This window comes from Macrotis lagotis, chromosome X, assembly GCF_037893015.1.
Source record: "Macrotis lagotis isolate mMagLag1 chromosome X, bilby.v1.9.chrom.fasta, whole genome shotgun sequence".
Lineage (NCBI taxonomy): Eukaryota > Metazoa > Chordata > Mammalia > Peramelemorphia > Peramelidae > Macrotis > Macrotis lagotis.
This window is the reverse complement of record NC_133666.1, coordinates 355,445,465-355,472,891: the sequence shown is the minus strand read 5'-3', so window position 1 is coordinate 355,472,891 and position 27,427 is coordinate 355,445,465. Positions and strand designations below refer to the sequence as shown.

Below are 27,427 nucleotides of genomic sequence, written 5' to 3'. Positions count from 1 at the left end.
ATGTAGGTTGTTCCTTGAACTTGAAAGTGACTAAAATATATTTCCTTCAAAATCCCATAATGCTTGTCTTTTGAAAACAAACCACAGACTCTTCTTACACCCCCCACTCCCACCAACCTTTTGCCCCTGGCCAAATCTAGGTTTCTTCTCTTTTATTATATCTGACTGCCATCAAAGTTTAATTTCAGTTATTCATATTGGAGCCATATGCTGAATGAGACCGTTTGGCTCAGGTTTGGCTCTTGCCTAGTATTGAATCTCATTCCATAGTGTTAAAGAGTGAATTTATCATGTTAAGTCTGAAGTGTTTGCTGAAACAGTCAGGGAGCATAATATTTGCTAAAGGATACTCAGAAGAGCTAATCTGGCCTGTTTTACTTCTAGATGAATTTTAAGATTGGCAACCAATGCTGTCTTTCCCCTCCTTTTACAGATGAGGAAACTGAACTAGAAGAGTTAAGTGACTTATCCAAGGTTGCACAGTCAGTAAAGTATCTGAGGCAAGAGTTAGTCATGGATCTTCTAGAACCAAGCTTAGTGCTCTGTCTTACTGTATGGCACTTAGCTGTCCCAGTGAGGAAAATTAATTCAACAGAATTTAAGAAATAAAACCATACAGTTAAGGAACAAAATAGGAATTTTAACGCAGGTCTTCCTGATTATTGGTTCAGGGCTTTTTGGAGTACAATTATATTTGTGTCTTGGATTATTAAATACCTAAATAAACAATTATTGATTTCAGTAGAGGGGGAAAAAAGAGAGGCTACAAATCTATCTGACAGCTTTGGAGCTCTAGAGGAAAAGTTAGAAGGTGCTTATTGTACATATCCCTGTGTAATTCAAATATTGCACATAGAACAACTACAGAAAGCTTCTATTAAATAATGGAAATGTGAACGTCAAAATTTTATCTAAATAAAGTACAGTAAACTTTCAGACTCAGGAGAAATTTTAAATTAGGATATTTTACTTAATACAAATTTCTTTTTGATCTTTTGCTTTTTCTTTGAGATGAAAAATATAATCTTTTAAAATAACAGACTGCCCTCTAGTGGACTTAGTTTTGTTTCTTTAAAAGCATCTTCCTTTCACCTTATTTCTCACATGCTTGCTATGCATCACAGACTTAACAAACAAATGATTAGTCACAGTAAAAAGTACCCGATTTACATAGATTATACATTAGTAAACTGAGGCCCAGCAAGTTGAAATAACTTGACTTGAATTTACAACAAAGTTCAGTCTGTGTCATATATTTTAACCATATAGTGGTGATGCAAAACCCCTAATGAAATAGTCCTTTTCTTCAAGGAAGTTACATTCTGTTTAGGTGATACAACATACATGCAGAGAAATACATTCATGATTAAAGTGAAAAAAAAGTATCAATCTCATTAAATGAAAAGTTAGACTGGCTTTAATGAAGGAGTACTTCTTCCGCTCATTTTCTTCTTCTACTTATTTTTTAAACATTTTGAATATTGTCTTCCTCCTCTGTCCCCCCCGAGGTGACTTGTAATATATACATATATAGCATAGCACTGGATTTTGAGGTAAGCCGCTAAATGAATATTAAATATTCTTTGAATTGCCCTACATATCTTCATCATTCTTTGAGGCTTTTCTTCTCTAAGATCTTTTTTGTCCAACCTTTAGTTAGCTGGAAGAATTTCTGGTGTTGAGTTTGACATAGGTTCTGTCAAGATTTTTATTTTTAGAGGTAATTAGGAAGAGTAAGAATTGTTTTTTTTTTTTTTTTTTTTTTTGCCAAAATTCTGTGTTGCTGAGGTAGCTCAGTGGCTCAGGGGATAGAGTACTAGACCTTGAGTCAGGAGGACTTGAATTCAAATGCATTCTTGGACACTTGCTATTATCTGTGTGACCCACTTAACCCTTGGAGCTAGAGGAGAAGCTGGCAAAGCTCTCCAGTATCTCTGCCAAGAAAAGCTTAATTGGGATCAGAGAGTTGGACATGACTGAACAACAACAAATCCTTGGGTTGGACGTTCTATTGAGAAATCAGCCACTAGCCACTGAACTTAATAATATTTCCTGTCCACTTGCTAGAAGAGGTTGAGAATGGTAGTGCACAACTGTCTGAAACTTTCTAACAACCAAGACTGTTCTTGGACTTTTATGCAGGTTTTTGATAGAAAGAGGTAACTAGGGGGCAGCTAGGTGGCGCAGTGGATAGAGCACCAGCCCTGGAGTCAGGAAGACCTAAATTCAATCTTGATCATTTGTATTGGTAGCTACTATGTAAACTACCAACTAGCTGTGTATTCTTGGACAAATCCCATTGCTTTGCAAAAATAAAAATAAAAAAAAAGACGTAACCACCGAACTTACTTGCAGATTTTAATTGGACCATCAAAGAACTCTTGAGGAGAATTTGTTCTTAAAGCAAAAGTTTAAATTGAGAATTGATTTCTAGAGTGTACTGATTGAAGTGTTTTGTATTTGAAAGATATATTAGTTAAGGCCAGTCCCATTTTCTCCTTCCTATTTCAAAGTTTTTCCTATCTTTTTCCTATTTCTTGGGCTTAAGAAACTGCTTTCATGGAAACAAGTCTGGGAGAATGGAGAAAATAGAAAGATTAATAATGATAAGGAGAAGACCCTCCTGGTCTAGTTTCCTGATCTACTGTCCTCTGTGGAGTTAATTTCTTGAAACAGTTTGACTTTCTTTCCCATTTTGTATATCATTCTGATGGATTATTTTTATATAATAAAAATATTATTTAAAATAAAACTAATTAAAGAATGCAAAAAGCTTTGTCACCTAACATATAGAATGTTCTCATGATAATTTTTCTGATGTTGTTTCAGTATTAAAACTAATCCAATATTTGATTTAAAAAAAGTGTTCCAGGTTCATAAAAAAGAAGATAGGTTCTCCTGAACTCTAAGGCTCCCCTGAACTCTAATCCTAACACCACCAACAGCTATTGGATATTTTCACCTTGAGGAATGTACTGTTCAATTTTAGTACTGAATTTCATGCACTCTTGTCTTGTTTGATAAGTATTTCATATATGTTGATCTCATTATGCAACTGGATTCTAATTCCTTTGAATTCATAAATCATGGTTTGTACTTTATTTCTCAAGTTCCTAAATATATTTGTACATTCATGTGTACATGAATTGGCCACAGTGGAGGAAGAGGGTGAGGAGAGAAGTTTTGCTTTTATATGATTCAGTTTCCATAGTATCACCTTTTTCATTATTGAGATAGTAATTTCATGACCATAAAAGAAAATATAAAAAATAAGAACTATATGATTAGTTGTAGAAATAAAGTTTTACTGCTTAACACTATATTGTAGTTATTATTAGTGATTAGTATAGTACCTTATCTTTCATTATATGTATTTTGTTTTTCAGTGGTGAAAGTGGGGCCGGAAAAACAGAGAGCACTAAGTTGATCCTCAAGTTTCTATCTGTCATCAGCCAACACTCTTTGGAATTATCAATAAAGGAAAAGACAGCCTGTGTGGAACAAGCTATTCTTGAAAGCAGGTATTTCTTAATTATTCTACTCAGTTTTTTTGTTTTGTTTTTTGCAAGGCAATGGGATTAAGTGACTTGCCCAAGATCACAACATAGCTAAGTAATTATGAGGTGTCCTAGGTTAAATTTGAACTAGGGTCCTCCTGACTTCACAGTGCCACCTAGCTGCCCGTTCTACTCTTTTATTTTCTTTTTTTTTAAGTTTTTTTGCAAGGCAATGGGATTAAGTGGCTTGCCCAAGGCCACACAGCTAGGTAATTACTAAGTGTTTGAGGTTGGATTTGAACTCAGGTACTCCTGACTCCAGAGCTGGTGCTCTATTCACTGTGCTACCTAGCCGCCCCTATTCTACTCTTTTAATAGTAAAATGCTTTACAGTTTTGAGAGTTGTCTCCTTTCTGTTAGAAAGATTGGTCAGTTTTGTTATTAGTAGCTACTATGTAAACTACCAACTTGTTTTCTTTAATGTTTCAAGAAGAATAAGATAAACAAGCAAAATATTGCAATTATTGAGCAGCCAGTTATGTGAAAGGACACTGATACACATTAGCAGGAAGATAGATTTTTTATAATCAGATACCATGTGAATTGGAAGCATTTTCTTCCTTATCTAATAATTGTAGCTTCAGACCTGAAAAGATCTTAGCAATGACAGTATAGGGACTTCTCTGAAAGTGTTGGCAACATTACACATCTGCAGCAGTTCCCTTACCCTCTTGTGGTTTTTAATTTTTAAAAAATTGAAAAGAAATCTATTTTCTCTCACTTCTACTTCCCACCATATTGGGAAAAGGAGAAAAGAACAGTAAATTCCTTGTAACAGATACTCATAATGAAGGAAAATAAATGTACTTATTGACTCTGTGTATATTATTTATACACACATACATAAGGTACATGTATACACATCTACAGAGAGAGTAAAAATGACTCATTCTGCAAATATACAATTCCTACCTATCCTGTCTCCTTGACAAAGACTTTGTTGATCCCTCAAGCCAGGAATATTCTTGGATTTTATTCTTCTGTACCTCTATTATTGAACCTTACCATTATACCTTGTTGTGCATGTATACATAGTATATTTTTGTATGCTTGTTTTGTGTGTTATACTATAATTTCTAATAGGAGGAAGTACATATATTGTCATAAATATTTGTTGCATGTATGAAAAAATAAATTCCATTCATTTATCAGTATTAACAGTTAAGCCATGTCAGAATTTTAAAAGTGATTTAAACTGTTAATGTTTATTTTAAAAAGTGCCTGCTAGGTGGCGCAGTGGATAGAGCACCAGCCCTGGAGTCAGGAGGACCTGAGTTCAAATTTGTCCTCAAACACTTAGTAATTATCTAGCTGTGTGGCTTTGTGCAAGTCACTTAACCCCATTGCCTTGCCAAAAAAAAAACTAAAAAATGTCTACTCTGTTATTTCCTTCATGATGTAAGTCAACAGGTTAATTTATTTAGAAAAACAGTTGCCCTTTTGAATTTTTTCATGAGTTCTCAAACTATAATACTTCTTAATCAAAATAATTCTCATTATAAATCCTGTCTAATTACCTTATTTCTCCAAATAGAATATTCACTGGGAAGCAACATAGTATGTTGTATAGTGTGCTCTCTTTGGAGGTAGGAATACCTAGCTTCAGGTCTTGCTTCTGACACACACCAACAATGTGATCACTTTACCTCTGGGTGTCCCACATAGCTCTCTTAAGACTAAATTGCAGACGAGTCATCAATAGTACTGATGAAGGGAGTTTCCACATGGAGAATTCCTTAATATTGGCATCACAGATCCATACCAGAAAAGAAAAAAAAAATTGCCATGTCTAGATTTGACTAAAGGATGCAGCACCTGTGTAAGGGTAATATTTATTCCTGGTTTCTGTAGAGATGACATTTGGGAGGGGGGAAATGATTTTATTGTTTTTACTTCTATTCTTAATTAACCCATTCTGTCACCCTCTCGATTCACAGCCCAATTATGGAAGCTTTTGGTAATGCAAAGACTGTTTACAACAACAATTCCAGTCGCTTTGGGAAGTTTATTCAACTGAACATCTGTGAGAAGGGAAATATTCAAGGAGGAAGAATTGTAGATTGTATCCTGTTTTCCTTTTCATTTCTTCTCACTCTAACCTTGATAAGGAGGAAGAACCTGCTGCTGAACAAATTGGTTTTTGTAAAGCTCTAGTTGCTAGTGTCATTATCTTAAACCTTGTGCTCATAATTAACCATAAAAACATAGGTGATTGAAATCTATTGTCATATAATTTGGCTTCCAACTTTCTAGTATTTAGCATGTTTGTAATTAAATCTGGATGAACCAGTCTTATCTTAGATTCATTTGTGTTCTGGCAACACAAATAGCACATCAGAGAGACTGCATTAAAGAAAAATAAAGGACAGAAGATGGTAGATAAAACAATTAAAAATTGTTGATTTTTTTCCTTGACTTGAAATTTTTTTCAAAATGAAGATTTATTAGAAAAAGTAAGTTTATTTTTGATTATGTGCATTTTGTTTTGTTTTTAAAATAAATTGTAAATTAACAAGAGAAATTGTAAATTAACAAGGGATGTTGTAAATTAACAAGGGAAAAACTGTAAATTTTATATATCCTTACAGAACCGAGTAGTAAGACAGAATCCAGGAGAAAGGAATTATCATATATTCTATGCACTGCTGGCAGGACTAGAAAATGAAGATAAAGGTGAGTGACAGAAACAGTAGGTATACATGTGTTTGTAACCAATTTCCTTTTTTTTTTTAAATCAATTATAGAAGAGATGTGTAAACACTATGAATTGTGTTGGGTAGATTAATAAACTACAATATGGAATTAGTTATTATTTCAAAATAAATGGAAAATTGAATTTACTGAAGTATATAAAATAATGTAAGGTGAAGAAGACAGGTAGAAAATCTGAAATCTTTTTCTGAAAAAATCTGAAAACCTTTCTTGTATATATCTCTTAATTCAGAAGATCTTTCTGAAAAGAAAAGTGTTGAAATTGATTGCGGGGTTTTTGGTATGAAATATGAATAATGATGTTTTCCAATATTTCCAGGAACCAAAAAAAAAAACCCCCAACTCTAATTAGTGGGTACATCCCTTTGTCATTTTCTGATAATAAGAGTTGATATTTACTTTATATTTTTCAGTTGTAAAAACATTTTTGTTCCTTACAGCAATACTATATGTGAGGTAGTGCCAATAATAGTTGATTGTTTAACAACATACATTAAGTTGCATCAAGCTCTGTGCTAGGCCCTGGGTCTAAGAACAAAATTGGGGAAGGTGGTGAAGGGGGTTTTGTGGGGAGTAGGGGTGTAGGGGTGTAAAGGCTTCATGTAGAAGCACTTTGAAAAAAATGATAGATTTTAAGAAATGGCAAACAGATTCAGAGAAGTACCCTGCCCAGTGTCACCCAGATACTAGGCAATAGGAGATCTAATCCAACAGATTTCTTTCTGTTAAGTCATCAATATCTTTCCAGACACCTAAGTTCACCACCTTGGTTGTTGTTGTTCAGTCATTTTCAGTTGTGGACAACTCTTAATGTTGTTATTTGGGGTTTTCTTGGTGAAGACAGTGGAGTGTTTTGCCATTCTTTCTCCGATGTTTCTAAACCTTGCACCCTCTCCACTGAGCCACCTCACTGCTCCTCCTATTCTTAGAGTCATCAGTAACTCTTGCTTCTTCCCGGCTGCCTCATCTCTAATCAGATACTTCCAACGCTGTTTCACTCCTCCTATCTCCCCTCACACCAAACTACAGCCTTTCTAATTCAAGTGTTCATTTCTTCTCTCATGGACCATGGAAAGAGTATCCTAATTACTTTCCTGTCCTCAGTCTCTTCCCTCTCAAATGCATCCTGCACACAGTTGCCAGAATAATACTTCTGTATAGCATAAGTCTGTTCAAGTAACTGTCCTGCTCAAGAAACTCCATTGGCTCCTTCTTGTCTTTGGAAAAAGGACTATTTGACATTTAAAATTCCTTTATGATCTATCTTCAGTCTTCATTTCCATGATTAATTGCTCACTCTTCTTTGTACATTCTACAATCCAGCTAAAATGGTCTGCTTACTGTTTAGGATTATTACATGTTTCACCTTCACGTCTTTGTTCAGGCTATACTCAGTGCCTGAGATGTACTTCTACCTTTAAAATTCCTAGCTTCTTTCAAAGAAGGAAGACTTTTCCCTATTCCCTTCCTCCCTCTAGATGCTTGCACCATTTTTTGAGTAATTTCTTGATATATATTTTGTATTTTGGTTTTTGTATGCAGATTCTTTTCTCCTAGTAGAATATGAGCTCCTTGAGGGCAGGAACTGTTTCTTTTTTTTCTTTGTATCACCAGCTTAGAGTTGGCTTTTAATCCTAAACTTTAACACATCATTCTGATGTATGAAAATATACAAGTTAAATCATTTTTGTTTCTGCGAAGGGGAGATGGCAGTGAGGTATAATTGGTTCTCTTTTTTAATTGTAGGAGGTAATCCTTTTGTGTTGTGTTGTTCCTAAGTTAATCAAGTTCAAAACTGCATTGACAAATATACCAAATTAAAATTGTGGACTTAAAAATTTTCTTTCTTTTTATATTGCAGAAGAATTTTATTTATCTGTGCCAGAAAATTTCCACTACTTGAATCAGTCTGGGTGTGTAGCAGATGTGACAATCAATGATAAAGATTCCTTCAAAGATGTCATTGTAAGTTACTTCCCTAATTAGAGTTAACTTTTTAACTTTTCTGGTTTGGTGTATTGTCAGTTATCTAAGTAAAAACTGAAATAATGACTCATCAACAAGCATTCAAAGGCAAGTATTTCCTTTTTTTCCCCCCCTTTCACTTTAAATTTACCTGTAAAGGTTGAATAATTATTCTTATCTGTCATTGAAAGCAAGAACCTTGATAGATAATGAGCTGTTTTAATAATAATATTCATATCTGCATCATTCTTTGTAATTGACTGTACATTTTCCATACAACCAGTTAAGTTACATAAGCATTCCCCCCCCCCAAGATTCTAATTCACAAAGACATTAAATGATTCTTATCATAGGGTTAATAAGTGTTGAAGCTTGAACTCGAGTCTTCTGATAGGAGACCAATGCTTTTCCTTCAAAATTGTACTAAAAGAGGAATTCTTCTGGACAAGCATATTCTTATTTTCAGTTGAAAACTTTATAGCCATAAAAATCATACTTCAGTTCATTTCTGTACTTTCTCATCTTTAGTAGACCAAAAACTTATTTCTGAAATTTCTCCTTTTCCTTTGAGCTTAGAAGAGGCAATGTAGTAGAGAGGATGGAGAGGTGGCCTCAGAGTCAGAAAGACGATTCTGACTTTACTTGGCTGGGTGACCCTGGACAAGTTACTTAAATTCCCACTCCCAGAGGCAGTTCTCTAAGACTCTGAAATAACTTGCTCACTTACTTGGGTAGAGAGAGTTTCTTCATCTAGGAGTTCCTTAAATCATTAAAATCAAGTTTCCAGTCCTTATCCTTATTCCTTTTGTTGTAAGCTCAATCACTTCCTGTCTCCCACTTAGATTCTATTTATTGTAGACACAATCATTTTCCATTTATGGGTAATTACTGTATTTTTATGGTAATTTATATCCAATCACCCATAAACTGAAGAAGTAATGAATACCTTGATTATAAAAGCTTTTCATTAGGACTCCTCCAACTTAAATAAGACTATTCTGTAACTTTTCCTTATACGAACTCTTCTATATTTTTAATCATCTTTGTCAACCTTATAAGAAACATTCCTAGTTTCTCTTCTTCTTCAAGTTTAGTGATTAAAACTGGACACATTAAGTAAAGTCTGAATATTGCAAAATATGTAGATAAAATAATTTACCAGCAGAGTTTTTATTATGAAACATAATATTACTAATGCATACTTCATTTATATCTTATCAGTGGGCATTTTTTTTCAGTCCTCTTATTTATAGAATTCCTTTTCTAACTGGTCAGTGCAGTTTTGAACTTGATTCCAAGTCTTCCAGAATGCATTGAATTTAGTCAGAAGATTTCAGTTCCAATCCCAGCTCTGTCATTTACTGTGAATTAAAGTATATATAATAAAATATTTGTGTGAAGCAAAACTTGAATGAAATAGATTTAACTAAGAGAATTTCATTACTTAGGTTTCAGAAACCTTTTGTTACAAAGCACTTTTATTGATAAATCATTCTCAACCACCCCTTCCATCATTTAGTAATATCCATAGTCAGAAAATCTTATTAAAATCATCTTCTCAGTCCATTGTCCAAAAAAAGATGCTAGAGAGGAATAGATCTTGGACCTGGAAGCAGAAAGCTCTGAGCTGAAGTGCTGCTTCAGACATTGATGGGCTGTATGACTTTTGATAAACCTCTTTTATTCTCTTAGCCTGTTTCCTGGTCTGTCAAATGAGAAGGATAATAATAAATAATACCTACTTCATGGGATTGTTGTCAAGATGAAATATTATAATAGGTGTACGTCACAAACCTTAAATTACTATCTAAATCCTAATTTTAGCCCTATCTTTTCCTTCTACTTTCATCCATGTAATCAATTTTCTCTATGACCACTAGGGTGCATGTTACAGCAAGTAGAACACTTGTCTTCCTGACAGTGCCATTTCCTCAAAATCTCTTATTCCAATTATAAAAACATTTTTCAACTTAAAAAAAAAATCTTCATCTCTTCCAGATATTCTAATTGCATTTGTGTTTTACTCTGAGGCACTGCTTGTAGATGTTTTGTAGTCTTTCTTTTCTTCTGTGTTTGTGTCTTCGGTTTCCCTACTAACCCTCTTTATTGTGGGGTTTTTTTTTTCGGTTGTTTTGCCCATCCTTCCAGCTTACTTCTTACCCTTAGATTTGATGTTAGGGGGTAGCTAGGTGGTGAAGTGGATAGAGCACTAGCCCTGGAGTCAGGAGTACCTGAGTTCAAATCCGGCCTCAGACACTTAATAATTACCTAGCTGTGTGGCCTTGGGCAAACCACTTAACCCCATTGTCTTGCCAAAAAAAAAAAAAAAAGATTTGATGTTAGAATTGGCTGTGTTGCACTTCTGGAAGGAAGTTCTGATCAGGTCCTTTATCTTGGGGTATTAAGACTTGGGGACCTGCCACCTTTCTATGCTCCCAAGGTTATCTAATCTCAGTCAAAGTTTGATGCTTCTCTCCTCATCCCTCTTCCTTGATCTGAACTCTTCAATTTTGGGACGTGTGTTTGGGTCTATGCAAGAGTAAATAGCTGCCAGTCAGTTGGAAAGCTCTGTTGGTTCAAAATGACAGTTATAGACTCTTTTACCTTTGTTTTATTCCTCTGCAGTGGACCTAGATGTATTCAGGGAGACTTGGTTCTGAGTCACACAGCTACTACAGCTGCAGCATCTGAATTTCTCTTTTCTTGGGACACTGCCCAGGAACACCCTACCAGAGAACTCAGGTCCCCTACTCAGTGTGCTCTGAATCTGTGGCCCAGAACTGGTATTGGGCAACAAAGCTTCCAGTTGGCACCTGTCCCCACCTTAGTGCCCCCCAGTATGTGATAGAAGGTTAACTATTCTGACTCCTCTTATCTTTGAGGCTCAGCCCTTCCCTGGTGTCCTAGTGTCTGCCCTCAATGTCCAAAGACCTCTTTGCCAGCTAAACTGGATTCCTTTTGGATTTTTCCCATTAGGATTCAGGGTGATAGATTTTCTAGAACTCTTTGGAGGACTTTTTTGGAGTGGAGTGCACTGTACAGGTTCATACTGCTCTGCCATCCTAGTTCCACTTATCTTTTCTAGTCACAAATAACAGCTTGGACAGCTTTTTACATTATAGAAAAATATTTAAATAATAATCATATCTGTGTGTTAACTAAAAAATTGAATATTTCATATATAAACATTTGATAGAAACATTTCAACCTATTTCAACAGGGTATTGCACAGAAGTAGACACTTCATAAATGTCTGATTGATTATATTGAATTAATTATAATCCATCACAAATATCCATTGAAATTAGATTATAGACATTGCTGTTTCATGTGCTGTGCACTGAGTGAAGACTTATTTGTTTATAATGAGACATAATTGTTAATATTTTAAAATGTTAACTTATAAAGTGTCTGTCAACTGTGTACTCATTTTCTAGTCAGCATCCTAAAGTATGGTATATAAAGTAGGTATCATGCTTTTTCTTTTGTATGTTTGCTCATGCATTTTGAGTTCTACTTTTTTTAATCACTGTATTTACTCACTAAGAATAAGAAACCATTTATGCACAAAAATTTCATGTCTTTTGGATCCAAGATTTTGACCTTCAAATGCTTCTCTTTTTTTCCCTAAACATTGTGGCATATTTGTTTTCAGTCCTCAAATATGATGAGAATAGCACCATACATATTTCTTAGAATGATTAAAGTTACAGTATAGAGAACTAGAACCTAATCTGTGCTTTAAATTTTATTTGAATTTGCTATTGTAAGAGATAAAATAATTTTCTTTTATCGTCAGTGGTCTTGTTCTTTTCTTTCTCAAAGCCCCAAAATCTGGAGAATAATTCTATCTATACCATTTGCCTTTCTGTTTATTTTAACACCTGAGAAAAGCTACTAAATTTTCATACTGAAACATATTAATGGAATTCTCTATACCCAAGTTTGTTTGACATTAATACTATGTAGTGGAAATAACATTCTTGCCTGTGCTTTGAAATAGACAAATAAAAGGTTGTTGAGGTTGATGTTTTAATTGACATCAGCCTTACCACTTTGAATTATAGTAACTTAACACAGTCTTCAGAAATTAAAAAAAAGTTTTTAAATAATATGGATTGCTATCACTTTGTTCTGGCTATTATATACACCTCTCTTTGCAGGCTTGTCTATTGTCTAATCTGATCTTTTTTGTGTATGTGCCTATAATTTGTGATCTAAGAATGACTTGCTTCATGACAGTGATAGAAGTTAGATCTCAATATGGATTGCACATTATTAGATTATGATAACTGTTACAAGTTCTTCACCTTAATGGGTGAGGAGGTACCATAAATGAATTTTTTTTCTCTTCTAGACTGCAATGGAAGTCATGCAGTTCAGCAAAGAAGAAGTTCGGGAAGTTCTTAGATTACTTGCTGGTATTTTACATCTTGGAAACATAGAATTCATTACTGCTGGTGGAGCACAAGTTTCTTTCAAAACAGGTGAGGTTGCTTTATTCAAAAAAATAAGCAACTACTGAGGAACTTCCATGTTTGAAATTTTGATCCTGAAAATATTGCTGGATTTCTAATAGCAAGAAGACCTGATCTTTAAACCAACTCTACTCTCTTATTAGACATGTTTTTTTTTTAACCCTTCTAAATCTCAGTTCTCTGATATGTAAAAATGTGTGTTTAGGGAAATGATGAGACTAAAGGCTCTTCCTCCTTTATCTTAAAGTAGGAGACTAGAGATCTCTTCCATCTTAAATATATTAAGACCCCATAATTGGCCTTTAACCTATTTAGCATTTCTATTTAACTATAGCAGAAGGATTTTTAAGAGGGGATCTTAAGTAATTAAAAAAATATTAAGTAATTAGCATGATTTAAGGTGAGGAATTCTAGAATCTCCTTTTTATAAAAATAATTTAAAATAATGGGACAACCTTTTCAGTAAGATCTAGATGTTTTCTCTTATTTATCCAGTCAATATCTTTCCATACTAGCCCTCTATAATAAAAGTAAAAGGTTATATTTTGAGTATCATCTTTTGGAAGTGATTTGGCTAGATTTAGAGTCATCAGAAGTTTTGGATTTGAAATAAGGATTTGTATGCTTGGGTACTCTTTGGATTCAAAATGTTTCTTAGTCTAAGATGCTTTGAATAGATGATTTCTAAGGTTGTTTCAGGATAGCAATTCTATCTCTTTTTGTGGTCTTAACTGATAGAAATATAATTCCAACCAAAAAATTAATTTTTCAAATGTTTCAATCACTCAATATAATTGCATAAGTCTATAGGAATAATTACTTGTCTCATTATGTATTTTCCAAGAAAAATCATTTCATGAATATTACTTGCTTAAATATCTTAGGATATGTTAGTGCTACCTCAAGTCACATCACAAAGAAGTCACTTGTTCCTTGTTCCTCATTCATTTTCCTTTTTTGGCAGCTCTTGGTAGATCTGCAGAGTTACTGGGGTTGGACTCAACACAGCTAACTGATGCCTTGACACAGAGGTCAATGATACTCAGGGGAGAAGAGATCTTAACACCTCTCAACGTACAACAAGTAATTCTTTGCGAAAGTTACTGAGTTTTTAGGGCAATTTATAAAATGAAGGGAAGGCTGTGGGCAGCAGGAGGGCACTAAGGGATGACCTTGAGATAAGCATATTAGGAAATGGGAGATGTCAGTTACTAATTTGTGCCCTTTCAACATTTTGCTTAGAACTGAGATTTTGAGCCAAGGGAAAAAAAGAACTTATTTTCCTATGTTTTCTTCTTTCCTTTACTATGTACTTTCTTTTAAGACCATACATTCAAACTGGGACCATTAGTGTTAAATTCATCCATATCAAATAGGTATTTTGGGAACTGACTTGAGAACCTACAGGTTTACAGGGTAACAAGTTACAAACTTTTGAAACAATCCACTGGCAGATTTGAGAATGGCTCCGTTGATTTGTTTAGAGGGGGGATAGACTCATACATACTATGTCTGCTACTGATGAAAAAAACAAGTCATGAAATAGAAATAGTGTGCTCACTGTGTCCAATCTGACCCACAGGCAGAAGATAGTAGGGATTCCATGGCCATGGCACTTTATTCTCAGTGTTTTGCCTGGATTATTAAGAAAATTAACAGTAGAATCAAAGGCAAAGAAGACTTCAAATCGATTGGAATCCTCGACATCTTTGGATTTGAAAACTTTGAGGTATGTTTCAGAAGATGGGTATTCAATCATTCTTCCACATGCAACTTTATTGCTTTTCGGTTTCCTCAAATTTGAAACTCATTGTGGATTTTGGTTCTTTCTCTTCTTAACTTACATTTTATGAATGAGAAATTTGTGACTATTTTTGCCCAATACTTCTTCTTTCCTCTCAGGTTAACCATTTCGAACAGTTCAGTATAAACTATGCAAATGAAAAACTTCAGGAATATTTCAATAAGCACATCTTTTCTTTGGAACAACTGGAATATAGCAGGTAATCATAGATTCAGAGTATCATTTCCAAAATGAGCAAAGAAAAATTCAAAATTTTAAAGTTATATTTGAAATTTAAAATGCTACCATCTGCTTTTATTATAGAGAAGGACTAGTGTGGGAAGATATTGACTGGATTGACAATGGAGAATGTCTAGATCTGATTGAAAAGGTAATCCATTGTTGGAGAATGTGTTATCTTCCCCAGGGTGCTCAGCTATGTAAATTTGTGCTTAGGAAAACAAAATAGCTTGTGCTAACTTGTACTTTAAAGGTATGAAAGAAGCTAAAATTGTCTAATGTATTCTAATTAGAATTACCTTCCAGTTTTGACTGTCTGTGATTCTGTGATCCTAGTAGCATTTCCTACTTTCTGCTTTGATTTTAATTTCAATATAATTGAAGTTCTGGTATAAATATAAATTTGCAGATATATATGTAAATTATTTATATTTATAATTAATTATACATGTGTATATTTGCATATATACAAGCATAGAGAACATATATGTATGTTTTTGCACCAGATAGATTTGGTTATGATTTATTAAAATTTACATTATAACTTGATATTTGGAATTTTTTTCCAATGCCAGTGCTGTGCAATGCAACAAAAAATAAAAAAAATAAATTCCAAAATTTCAACTAATGAAAATAAGTGCAAATTATTTTATAGAATTCAAGAATCTGTTGGAGGCTAGAGGTGAGGGGACAGTGCCAGGAACGTAGAGCTCCAGCCATCTGTAGTTTAAAGAAAAATCAAAGGATGTCTGAAGCACATAGAGGTTAAAGTGATTTGTCAAGAATTAGTTAGACAGGGGCAGCTGGCTAGTACAGTGGATAGAGCACTGGCCCTAGAGTCAGGAGTCCCTGAGTTCAAATCTGGCCTCAGACACTTAATAATTACCTAGCTGTGTGGCCTTTGGCAAGCCACTTAACCCCATTTGCCTTGCAAAAACCCAAAAGAAAAAGAATTAGACAGTTTGTATGTCTCAAAGGAAGGCTTTAAGCCAAGATCTTCCTGACTCCATGCCCACTGTTATTTGTAACCCTTCAAACTTCTTTTTTTCATTTTTCTTTTAAACCATTGTTCGGTTCTTTTCAGTCATGTGCAACTCTTTTTGACCCCATTTGGAATTTTTCTTGGCAAAAATATTAGCATGGTATGCCATTTCCTTCTTCAACTCATTTTACAGATGAACAAACTGAGGCACAAAATTAAGTGACATGTTCACACAGCTAGTAAGTGTCTGAAACCAGAGATATGAGTCTTCCTGACTCTAGTCCTGGTACTCTATCCACTGTTCCTGCCCCTAAAAATATGTTAAATGAAACCATTAGTATGATCTAATTTTTTTCTTTATAGTATGGGATTAAAAGCTGTTTTTACTATTCTTAGAAATAACTATTGTGGTATAAGTGAAGGTACAGAAAGGCACAAATAATTAAAGACTTGATAGGAAAACTGTCTATCTTTTATATTTTAAAAAAAATCTTTTTTTTTCTTCTTCCTCTTCTCTAGAAACTTGGACTACTAGCTCTTATCAATGAAGAAAGTCATTTTCCTCAAGCCACAGATACCACTTTATTAGAGAAATTACACGCTCAGCATGCTGTATGTCAAAGATCATTCCAGATTTTTCTATCTGAAATAACAAATCTTTGGAATAAATATATACTTGATATTGGGAAAACAAAGTATTTCTTTAGGGACCACCAATGTATCTGTTTTCCAAACTGAATACTTTTTTTGAGCCATTCACCGAACAAATACTTTAAACTGACTATTATAGTTATAGGATTCTTCATATTTGATCCATTACCACACAATTGTCTTTATCATCAGTATTGTGAGAGTAATAAAAATAATTACATTTGCTAACCTTGTAAATTTTAGGTTAGAATATCAGCACTTCTAATTTTGTATGTGGTAACTGGAATTTTGATGACATATGAATCATGTTGCTGAACTTTCTTGAGTCTTATTCCATTTGGTGCTCCTTTATCTTCATAGGTTTTTGTAGGTCCCACCTCTATTATCTTTACTCAAACTGTGTTCTGTATGTGGAATGCCTTCTTTTTTGTCTCACACTGTTGCATTTCTACATATCTTTGCAGTTCATCCCAAGTCACATACCAGTGAAGCCTTTCCTGATTTTCATTAACAGAAAATAACCTCTCCCTCCTCAGATTTGACATAGTTCTTTGTTTACAACTCTTCTTATACACTTAAGTAATTTTTTTGTAGGTACCTATAGGTGTGCCCTATCTCCTTATAAGACAATTAGCTCTGTGAAGTCAGAGCTAAATTTTTAAAATCTAAACTTTGTATTTTATAATGTTCGCTATAGAAAAAATACTAGAAATATTTGTTGAATTATTCATTCTCCTTTTTGTTTTAATTTAGCATAACCATTTTTATGTGAAGCCAAGAGTTGCTGTTAATAATTTTGGAGTAAAACACTATGCTGGAGAGGTAAGATATTTTTGTTTCAAAAGAGCCATAGTTTTGTCATTGTGGGTATTTCCTTTGTTAACACAGATCACAGCTTCTCCATGCTTTTGTAGACATGATTAGGATTAGGGGCAAAAGAAGAACTGATCACTTAGTAACTCTCCTTCCTATAATGAGCTTCTCTGAACTAGGCTAAAATGAAGATGACAAATGAAGATGACAAAAAGTTGATTGTCACAGGAGCTGTTCTCCAAGCCTTGTCAACTCTGTAAGAGCTGCCAGTACTATGCTGGCACAGAACTTTTGAGAACCTAGGGTAATCTCTGCTTTGTACATTATCAAAGTAGGATTTCAATGGAAGAATTTTTTTTTTTAGGTTTTTTCTTGGGGGGTTTTTTGTTGTTTTTTTGCAAGGCAATGGGGTTAAGTGGCTTGCCCAAGGCCACACAGCTAGGTAATTATTAAGTGTCTGAGGCCAGATTTGAACCTCAGGTACTCCTGACTCCAGGGCTGGTGCTCTATCCACTCTGCCACCTAGCTGCCCCTCTGTTAATACTTTTTGAAGAAGTATTTGTTTTCTCTATAGGAATATTATGTTTTATTGTTATATTTTATAAAATATGCTTCTCTCTCTCTCTCTCTCTCTCTTTCTCTCCCTCTCTCCCCCTCCCTCCCTCTCTCTGTTTTATACAACCCTTTCCCCAAATTCTGTTCCCCTTTTTGGGGATGATTTAACAGGTGCAATATGATGTTAGGGGAATCTTGGAGAAGAATAGAGATACTTTCCGAGATGACCTTCTTAATTTACTAAGGGAAAGCCGGTATGTAACACCACTTTCTGAGAAGTAATAGACCCCAAATTCCACTTATGATTTACTACTGAATTATATTCTGTACATTATTTTGAATTCAGGAAGATGAATCTTTCTGACTTTAGGCTTGGCACTCTTGTCTACTGTGCCACCTAGCTATAAAAATTATTGGACAGTATCATAGGATAGTAGTATCTTACTTGATTCACATTGGTTCCAAGGATCTACTCCTCTTGTTTTTAGGTACGGGAGTTGACTTTTTTGTTTTGTTTTCCATTGTCTTCAATAAATGGCAAAATAAATATATTCTATGTGCAAGATTTTTCTTTACCTTATAAGAAACTCCCTTATCAATGCAGGTATCAACATGTTCTGCAACTACTTCTCTTGGGGAGTTGCCTGTGTCAGTGAAAGGATAAAGGACATGTCCAGAACCACATAGCCTTATATGTAGTGATCTATCTGATTTTACCAAGTAGATGTTATTCACTCTGTTGCTGTGCTTTCTTCAATAAATGAGTACTATAGGAAGATAAAATCAAATAGTCCCTTCTTGCATGGTATTGGGAGATACTGTATTCAAAGATTTATACAAAGCATACACAAAGTAATATCCAGCCCAATCCTTTCCCTTCTCTCTCCCATATTATTTTACTGATGAAACATCGACCCATTTGGGGGATGTGATTTGCCCAAGGACACACAGGTAGTAAGTATTGCAGCTGAGATTCACAATTACAGTTTTCTGCCCACAAAATGAGGGCACAATCCTTTTTTTTAGACTTGGAAGGATCATGGATTTATAGCCAAAAGGAACATCAGAAACCATTTTGTACAGATGTACATTGTACTGATTAGTCAACTGAGGCCAGTGGGAGTTGTGAAGTTAAGCAAGTTCTCAGAAGTAGTAAATGTCATCTCAACACAGATGAACCATATCAGGATTCCCATGGCTAACCTGTTCTTGATAATAAGCTTGCAGCCTTTGAAAGTAGTGTTAACTTAGACTAGAGTAAATAACTTTGAGTTATCAGATGGAAAAAAGGGTTGTAATCATAGGAAGATGAAGCATAATAATTTTATGATTACTTCTGAGAAAGCTTTGTTGTGTTTCTTTTAGACTTGATTTCATCTATGATCTATTTGAACATGTTTCAAGCCGAAATAATCAGGAAACCCTGAAATGTGGAAGTAAACACAAGAAGCCCACTGTCAGCTCACAGTTCAAGGTTAGTTTAAGGTATCTTTGATATCCTATTTTTTAGTGTCATTTTAAAAATTGGTTCGTGTGTTTGCATTAGGAAAGTTACAATTTTTTTTTAAAAAATTCTTTAATTTTAAACTAGAATGTTTTGTAGAAGTAAAATCCTTTTATTTTTAATAAGAAAAATGGATAACTATTTTAGTTGTAGTCAAAGTAGTATTGCCAGCTTGTGCTGTTTATGAAAGTACTTTACTTGAACATGGGGAACGTTTCTTTCTATGTTTGTATTTATCTCCTTTTCCTTCATGTGTTAAAAATGTTCTGATGAAAAGAAGTTAACTGATAGTTTTTTAAGAGAGAGTATTTTAATTCACTAGGCATTAATTAATTTTCTATGATGAAAAACTGCTGTGAAATTTGAGAAGGAAGAAATCCCTTTTTTGCTAGTGTAGGAGAAGGGGAAAAGCTAGACTGTCTTCAACTGGAGTAGAATAGAGGAATTTCAGTGGATATTTTTTCAAGTTGGGGGGATGTTATGTGCAAAGGGAAGAGTTCCTGTTGCCATTTCTGGTTATCTGTTTTAGTCATGAAAGCCAGGATAGGGAAGGGGGGAGGAAGAATGGGGATCAAATAATATTTCACTCTGGAACTTCACTGGTGAAGGGGATAGATAAATTGAAGCCAAGGTTGTTTGTACAAGTAACTCAAAATCAAAGTTAAAGAGGAACTTAAAATGACAATTTCAGTAGTTTATACTTTATGGAGTAAATAATGGGATTCCCTGAAAGTCTTTGATCATAATAGGAGTGCATCACGAAAATTACTTGGATGATAGTAATTGGAGTAGGGAAAGACTAGAGGCAGATAACTGATTTAGGAAGCTATTATAATAGTCTAGGTGAGAAGAAATGAAGACATGGACTATGATAGCTTCCATGGATATTAAAAGGAGGGGAATCAATGCTAAATCTGCTACAAATGTAAAATCAATAGATTTTGATCATTTGAATGTGTAGAGTGAAGGAAAAGGTAGTAAGTTAATAAAATCCTGTGAACTTAGTAGCCTGAAAGGATTAACAGAAAGTCAGAAGGATAGGAGGAAAAGAAAATTTAGGGGAGAAAATGATGGACTCAATTTTTTTTGTTGTTTGTTTTTGAGGTTCCAACAGTCTGTTGACAGTGGGGTTCTTTAAGCTCTGTGGAGACAGTAGATGGTTGGCCAGGAAGGATTAGTGAAAGAGACTGGAGGAGAATAAAAATAATGTAGTATTTTGTTACCAGAGAAAGGAAGATGGATATCTATATGTTCCATAATGTCAGATATTATAGAAAGGTCAAGAAGGATGAAGAGAGAGAAAAACCATTCTAAGCCAGTTAGTGACTTTGAAGAGTTTTTAGTTAACCAGGATATATTTAAGTATCTACCTTGTGCCAAAAAAAATAATAACAAAATTCAATTGAAAAACAAAAGATTCTGCATTAATCAAGTTCTGGGAACACAAAGAAATCCCACCCCAATCTCTTCAAGGAAAAAAAAAAGTCCTTGCTTTCAAGGACAATGGAATTATAGGGATAAATGTCAGACTTCAAAGGATAAAGGAATGAATTGGAAGGTGAGGCAGTGGGGTATTGACTGTTTTTTTTTTCTAGTACATTCAAAAAGTAAAAGGGAAGGGAACAGAAGACAACCCTTAAGAGCAGGACCAAGAGCCATGGTTTTAAGTGGGTGGATTGTATTTAGGTTTTCTGAAAAAGAAAAAACAAAAACTTACAAATAAGTAGAGTTGTACTAGAGGGAAATCAGTAATCTTTGATACTCATTAGATATTGAATGACCAGTTCATGTTGTAGAAGCTATTCTTCACACCTTTCAGACTGGCCAAATGACCAGAAAGGACAATGATCAGGATGTGGGAAATCTGGAACACTAATATATTGTTGATGGAGCTGTGAACTCATCCAGCCTTTCTGGAGAGCAATTTGGAATTATGCCCAAAGGGCAGCAAAAATGTGCATACCCTTTGATCCAGCAATACCACTACTGGGTCTGTACCCAGAAAAAATAATGAAAAAGAATAAAATCATCACTTGTACAAAAATATTCATAGTAGCACCATTTGTGGTGGCAAAGAATTGGAAATGGAGTGAATGTCCATCAGTTGGGGAATGGCTGAACAAATTGTGGTATATGCACCTTATGGAACACTATTGTTCTATTAGAAACCAGAGGGATGGGAATTTAGGGAAGCCTAGAAGGATTTGCATGAACTGATGCTGAGTGAGATGAGCAGAACCAAAAGAACATAGTATACCCTAATAGCAACATGGGGGTGATGATTAACCTTAAAATGGATTTGCTCATTCCATCAGTGTAACAGTCAGGCACAATTTGGGATATGTGCAATCGAGTATCCATCTGTATCCAGAGAAAGAATTGTGGAGTTTGAACAAAGACCAAAGACTATTACCTTTAATTAAAAAAAAAAAAGTTATCTTACTATGTAATTTTGTTATCTTTTATACTTTATTTTTTTTCCCTTAAGAATATAATTTCTCTCATCACATTCTATTTGGATCAATGTATACCATGGAAACAATGTAAAGACTGGCAAATTGCCTTCTGTGGGGGGTGGGGGAGGAGGGAAGCAAGAATGGGGGGAAAATTGTAAAATTCAAAATAAAAAATAATTCTCCTTTAAAAAAAAGAAACTATTCTTATTCCTTTATTGACTAAACTCTGGCATCAAATTTCCTTTTTGTTGTGAGATTCCATGATTCTTTCTTCCTAAAGTAATAGAGAAATAAAAAAAAATATTTTGAGAGAATAAAAAAAACCTGCACATGCCCACAAGATAACAAAAAGGAAGGAAGACAAAGATCATTGGTAGAGAAAGTTCAGGGGCTCAGAGGAAGCATAATTTTAAGATTTTGTTTCATGTATGGAGTTCATCATAGCTGACCTCAGAAAACTGAAGAAGGGTATTAGAAAAAAAAAATTGTATAGAAATTTCTATGACTAATGGGATGAAAAGGGGTTATAGGTGAGTCAGCTGCCAAAAATCACAGAGAACCATGAGAAAGTAATCAAGATTTTGATAGATGACAGTAACCAAAAATAGGAGAAAATGGCATGAACCTCATAGAAAACAAGTTGTTCATAGTGATAATAGGGCAAATGTTAGTGATGGTAGAAATAGCAATGTGGAACATAAACAATAGGTTAAAAAAATTATACAAGTTAAATGTGGAATAGCGTTATTGTATACTTTTTTTGGCTCTGGTTTTATGAGCTCATTTATAAACCTGAGCATGGAATCAGAGAACCCGAGTTCAAATTCTACCCCTGATGCTTATTTCCTTTGTGATCTTAGAAAGTCCTTTCAGTTCCATAGGCTTCAGTTTCTTTATCTGAAGAAAGGGTGTAAGATTAGATAACCTCTGACATCCATTTTTGTTCTAAATCTATGGTCCTATGATTTCTACCAGTTGAAGATTTATAGATATAAAAGGCTAGTTGTCCTTTCTTAGAGAACTGAAATTCTTATTGGAGGTAGAAGACACACACACACACACACACACACACACACACACACAGTCAACAAACCTTTATTCAGTATTAACAAGACAACATATGTTGAGTCCCAAATGAGTGACCCACTCATAGCAATTCAGAAAATGTAGAGGTGTACCATAGGCTATGGTGGTCAGGGGAATTTTCTAGCAAGAGACAAAAGTTGAGCTGACCTTTAAGAAGGAGTAAATTCTATTGATTAAGTGGTCAAAGGTTATTGTTTGTCCTTCATTCTTAAAGAAGACCACAATATCGAGGAGGTGATGCCATGACAAGTATGAATGAGTTTTGAGTGAGTGGGGCTGGGCTAAATCACCAGCCTCACTTTCTTCTGCAGAGTCACCTGGGTCCAATGCCCAGATAAGAATCAGAAGGACTGGAGATGGCTCTGAATGTGAAGCAATCAGGGTTAAGTGGTGAAAGGTACATTCTAGGCAGATGAAATAACAGGAACAAAAGCAGAGTCGGGAGGGTAGTTAATGTATGAGGAATGGTCTAGTATGACTAAAGCCAAGTGTTGAGTTGCAAATATAATTAAAAAGCTGTAGAGAGAGAGAGCAGACTAATTTGTGATGGCTAAGGTGTTAATGGGCTTTACACTATAAACAAAATACCCATTTCCTGAAAATTAAAAGAGCAATTGAAAAGGTCATCCTCTTCCCAGAGATTCCTATTCATATTCCTCATAAGTAGAATAAAGTTATGTTTCTGAAGAAAAATACTAAATTAGAAAACATTGCTAAAATGGGAAAATTGTCCTTTTTTATTTTTACAAGGCAAATGGGGTTAAGTGGCTTGCCCAAGGCCACACAGCTAGATAATTGTTAAGTGTCTGAGACTGGATTTAAACCCAGGTACTCCTGACTCCAAGGCTGGTGCTTTATCTACTACACCACCTAGCTGCCCCAATTGTCCTTTTTTTTAAAAAAAAATGCTTTGCTTTTACTACTTTCCTTTGTTAAAAAAAAAAAAGAAATTAATTAGTTTTGTATATAGGTAGAATAATTATTTGGACTGGTACTGGTAATATACTTTTTTATAGTATGAGACTTCTTCTATGAGACTTTCTCTCTGCCTCATAATATAATGATATCTCTTAGATTTCTTTTTCATTTAGACTTTTAAAATGAAAATCCTTTAAAAAAAGTTTAGTCTCTGTCAACTTAAGGTTGCTATTAGAAATGCCTGGGGTGCTTAGACACCAAAAGGATAAAATAATAGGAAACTTAAATAAAAGAGATTTTTCTTTTTTTACCTTTTTCAATAGGATTCTCTGCATTCCTTAATGGCCACATTGAGCACATCTAATCCTTTCTTTGTTCGATGTATCAAGCCAAACATGCAGAAGGTAAGATTTAAGGTACTCTCAGATCTAGATGACTTATTTGGAATGAGAGTCTCTGAAGGAGGTAAAAGTGGGAGGGTGGATTTTAGTTTCTATTAAGTCACTTGGAATGTATTTAAATGTATTATATGCTTGTCCTATACTCAGTCTGTGTTATTCAAATCTTAAGTGGAAACTTTTATTCTGAAAATAGAAGCAAAACTCCATTTTCCTTTTGGGAAAATGTCATTATATTTCAGAGAAGTTTTTCAGTTGTAATAAAATGAACAATTTTAAAGGTTTTTTTAAATTTCTTAATCAGCCTCCTTTGTATTACCTCTGGATTTGTATGTACCATAGAAATGTTTGTTTTGTTCATAAATCAAACCTGAATCTGTGTTTTTATAGAACACCTTCAGACAGTTTGATCAGCTTGATATTCATCTGGATCCTATGATTTTAGTTGTCCAAAATAATTACTTTGTTAGTAACTATGAAGGGAAATGCTCAGAAAGAAAAGCAGAAGCTAACTAGAGAAATTTAAAGTTGTGGGTGAGATGCTTTTCAAAGTGATCAGAGAGTTCTGTTTTGGTATTTTTGGAGGTTAGTTTGATTTGGGAAAACTGATTTTTGGAAGTCCCCTTTTTGTGGCTGGAAGGCACCTTTTCCAGTAAATTCTAGATGTTCATATGGGTTGAAAAAGAAGGTAGAGTAAGTTTTACTATATTCTTTGTATACTCTAAAGAAATGTGTTAGCGCAAAAAGAATATTCTGTTCAGTTTGTTGACAGCGCAAAAGAATATTCTGTTCAGTTTGTTGACTTATAACTAAAAATTCCTGGATAGAACTTGACAACTGGGTGGCAACTAAAATGGGGAGAAAGAATTTAGTTTAAAAGAGAAAACATAATATTCCCAATTTTACCTATAAACAAGTTTTTCATAGGATCTTGTTATAGTCATATAAGTATAAAATCTTAAATTTTTATGTATGCGTGCACATGTGTAATATTTCTGTGTTTGATAAATTAAGCAGATATACCTCTTTAAGGTGTTTATGGAGGTTTTTTAAAATTTGGATCTAAGATATGTAGCTTCTTAAAAAATATTGTCTTGTATTGCCCCTTTTTAGTGTTTGTACAATACATAATATAAAAAACATTGAGGTTTTCTATAATATTTTTGGTATGTAAATAAATATTTTTAAAGGCATCAGCATTTTTTGAAAAGTTTTTCTACATAGGTCACAAAGCTAACATTCTTTGTAATGATTTAATGTTTCCATATAACTTTCCATTCCATGTTAAAATGAAGTTTTATGGGTGACGCAGCAGATAGGAGAGCTGTGGAGTCAGGAGGACCTGAATTCAAATCCTGCCTCAGATACTTAATAAAATGAAGTTTTGATTGTGGGCATGGTCTTCCCTTGCCCAACCATGCTAAATTTTCCAAGTATCAAACAAATACCTTTAAAAAAAATTTTAAATATATATATATTTTATTTTTCCCCAATTACTTGATAATTCTGTCTTTCCTTCCCCTCCCTCTCTCAGAGGCAACAAGCAGGCAAATATAGGTAATATATGTACAATCATGTAAAGCGTTTCCTTATTGCTCAAACAAAAAACTTTTTTGAAAATTACCATTAAACCTTGATTAGGATATTTTGTATTACTTGATACTGATTATGTGATACTATTATTTCAATTGGGTTTTCACATAACATCAAGATATTCTGACTATATTTTCTTGGAACCTAACAGTGACCTATGATGAAATGAAGCTTTTTGTCCTTTTAGTAATACTTTGAAGTAGAATAATTTATGCCAGACAGTCCCACTATTATGCTTCACTTGGGGATCTTTAACGTTTTTGTTTGTTTTTTTCAAGATTTAAGTGACTGCCCAAGGTCTCACAGTAAATGTGAGTATTAAGTGTTTAAGACTGGGTTTGAACTCAGGTCCTCCTCCTGACTCCAGGGTGGAATTCTATCCATTTCAGTCACCTAACTGTCCCAGGGATCATTAACTTGTAGAAATTAACTCTTTAAAATTCAGTTCCGAATATTAGCTCATCAAGAGCAATTTCTTGTCCATGTGACCCAGTGTATAGAACCCTGGCCTTGGAGTCAGGAAGACCCAAGTTCAAATCTAGCTTGAGCAGAACCAAAAGAACATAGTATACCCCAATAACAACATGGGGGTGATGATTAACCTGTGTGATTCTGACCAAATTTCTTAACTCTTATCCTCCTCAGTTTCCTTATCTGTGAAATGGGGGGTGATAATTGTACCTACTTCCCAGGGCTATTTTGAGGATCAAATGAGATAATAATTGTAGAATGCCTAGCTCAGTGCTCACATGAAGTAAGCAATAAATAGTTCTCTTTATGTAAGTAGACCATTCTGCAAAACTCTTTGTAAAGTAATTTTTTTATGTAATGAAAATTTGCCATTGGAAGTGGGAAAGGGAGCCATAAGCCTGTAGAGAAAAGGGACTGACCAAAGGTTCAAGGACAACTGCATTTGTAAAAATTAACTATTATCATTATTACTACTACTACTACTACTACTACTACTACTAAGCAATCAGTATTTCTCTTTTGTAATTAGAACATTTTCCTTTTAGATATAGTTTCTTTTGGTTCCTGTAATTGGGATCAGCTATAAATACCTCAAATTCTAGCAGAATCATCCATACAGAAATTGATATCTCAGCATAGTTTCTAATGTTAAAATAAAGTGCCAGATTTGAAAATATTCAATCATGGAGCCTAAACTTCCTTCATATAGTTTTTCAAACTGCAGTAATCCTTAAAATATTTCTAAATATTTTATTATAGCTGATGCAAATAGTAGTTTGAAAGCCTTGAAATTTGTTGAAAGTATTTCTATCTCAGCAATGTAAAAAGCAGTGACCTTTTTCAGTTTTAGCTTATTTTTCTATGCTTATTTTTATTTCTCCAAAAATTGCCACTGTTTTGCATTTTCTTTAAAAAAAACATATCCAGGGTTATTCCATAATTTCCAGTAATTATCTCATTAACTCATGGGTTTCTCATTTGTTGTAGTCAGTTATTAATTCTATGAAGAATTATAGATAGTGGAAGAATTTATAAATAATTTTGTTGTATTTTTAAGGTTCTCACAAACTACAAGTACAAGCACATATTTCAGATTTGTATAAAGAAGTGTATATTAGCAATTTGTAAAGTCCAGTGTGTGAGTAAAATTTTGAGTATCAGGATGGTAAAAATCAGAAAGTAATTTATGCCTCTTACTTAAAACTGTAAAAAAGTTGATAAATTATTGTAAGTTGTATAGCAACTTCCCCTTTGGTTCACTTTGA

The 27,427-nt window shown here is 34.1% G+C and overlaps 1 protein-coding gene across 1 annotated transcript in view; it reads left to right on the top strand.

Moving 5' to 3' along the window:
• Positions 1-27,427, top strand: part of MYO10 (myosin X) — a 242,145-nt gene that overhangs the window by 138,501 nt on the left and 76,217 nt on the right. The window contains exons 5-19 of the mRNA XM_074200421.1: positions 3,387-3,521; positions 5,495-5,619; positions 5,997-6,010; positions 6,146-6,230; positions 8,131-8,234; positions 12,592-12,721; positions 13,677-13,795; positions 14,295-14,441; positions 14,615-14,715; positions 14,820-14,886; positions 16,237-16,329; positions 17,122-17,190; positions 17,908-17,990; positions 19,102-19,210; positions 24,024-24,104. Of these exons, the coding sequence (XP_074056522.1) occupies positions 3,387-3,521; positions 5,495-5,619; positions 5,997-6,010; positions 6,146-6,230; positions 8,131-8,234; positions 12,592-12,721; positions 13,677-13,795; positions 14,295-14,441; positions 14,615-14,715; positions 14,820-14,886; positions 16,237-16,329; positions 17,122-17,190; positions 17,908-17,990; positions 19,102-19,210; positions 24,024-24,104 (1,462 nt within the window). The remainder of the gene's footprint in view (positions 1-3,386; positions 3,522-5,494; positions 5,620-5,996; positions 6,011-6,145; positions 6,231-8,130; positions 8,235-12,591; positions 12,722-13,676; positions 13,796-14,294; positions 14,442-14,614; positions 14,716-14,819; positions 14,887-16,236; positions 16,330-17,121; positions 17,191-17,907; positions 17,991-19,101; positions 19,211-24,023; positions 24,105-27,427) is intronic.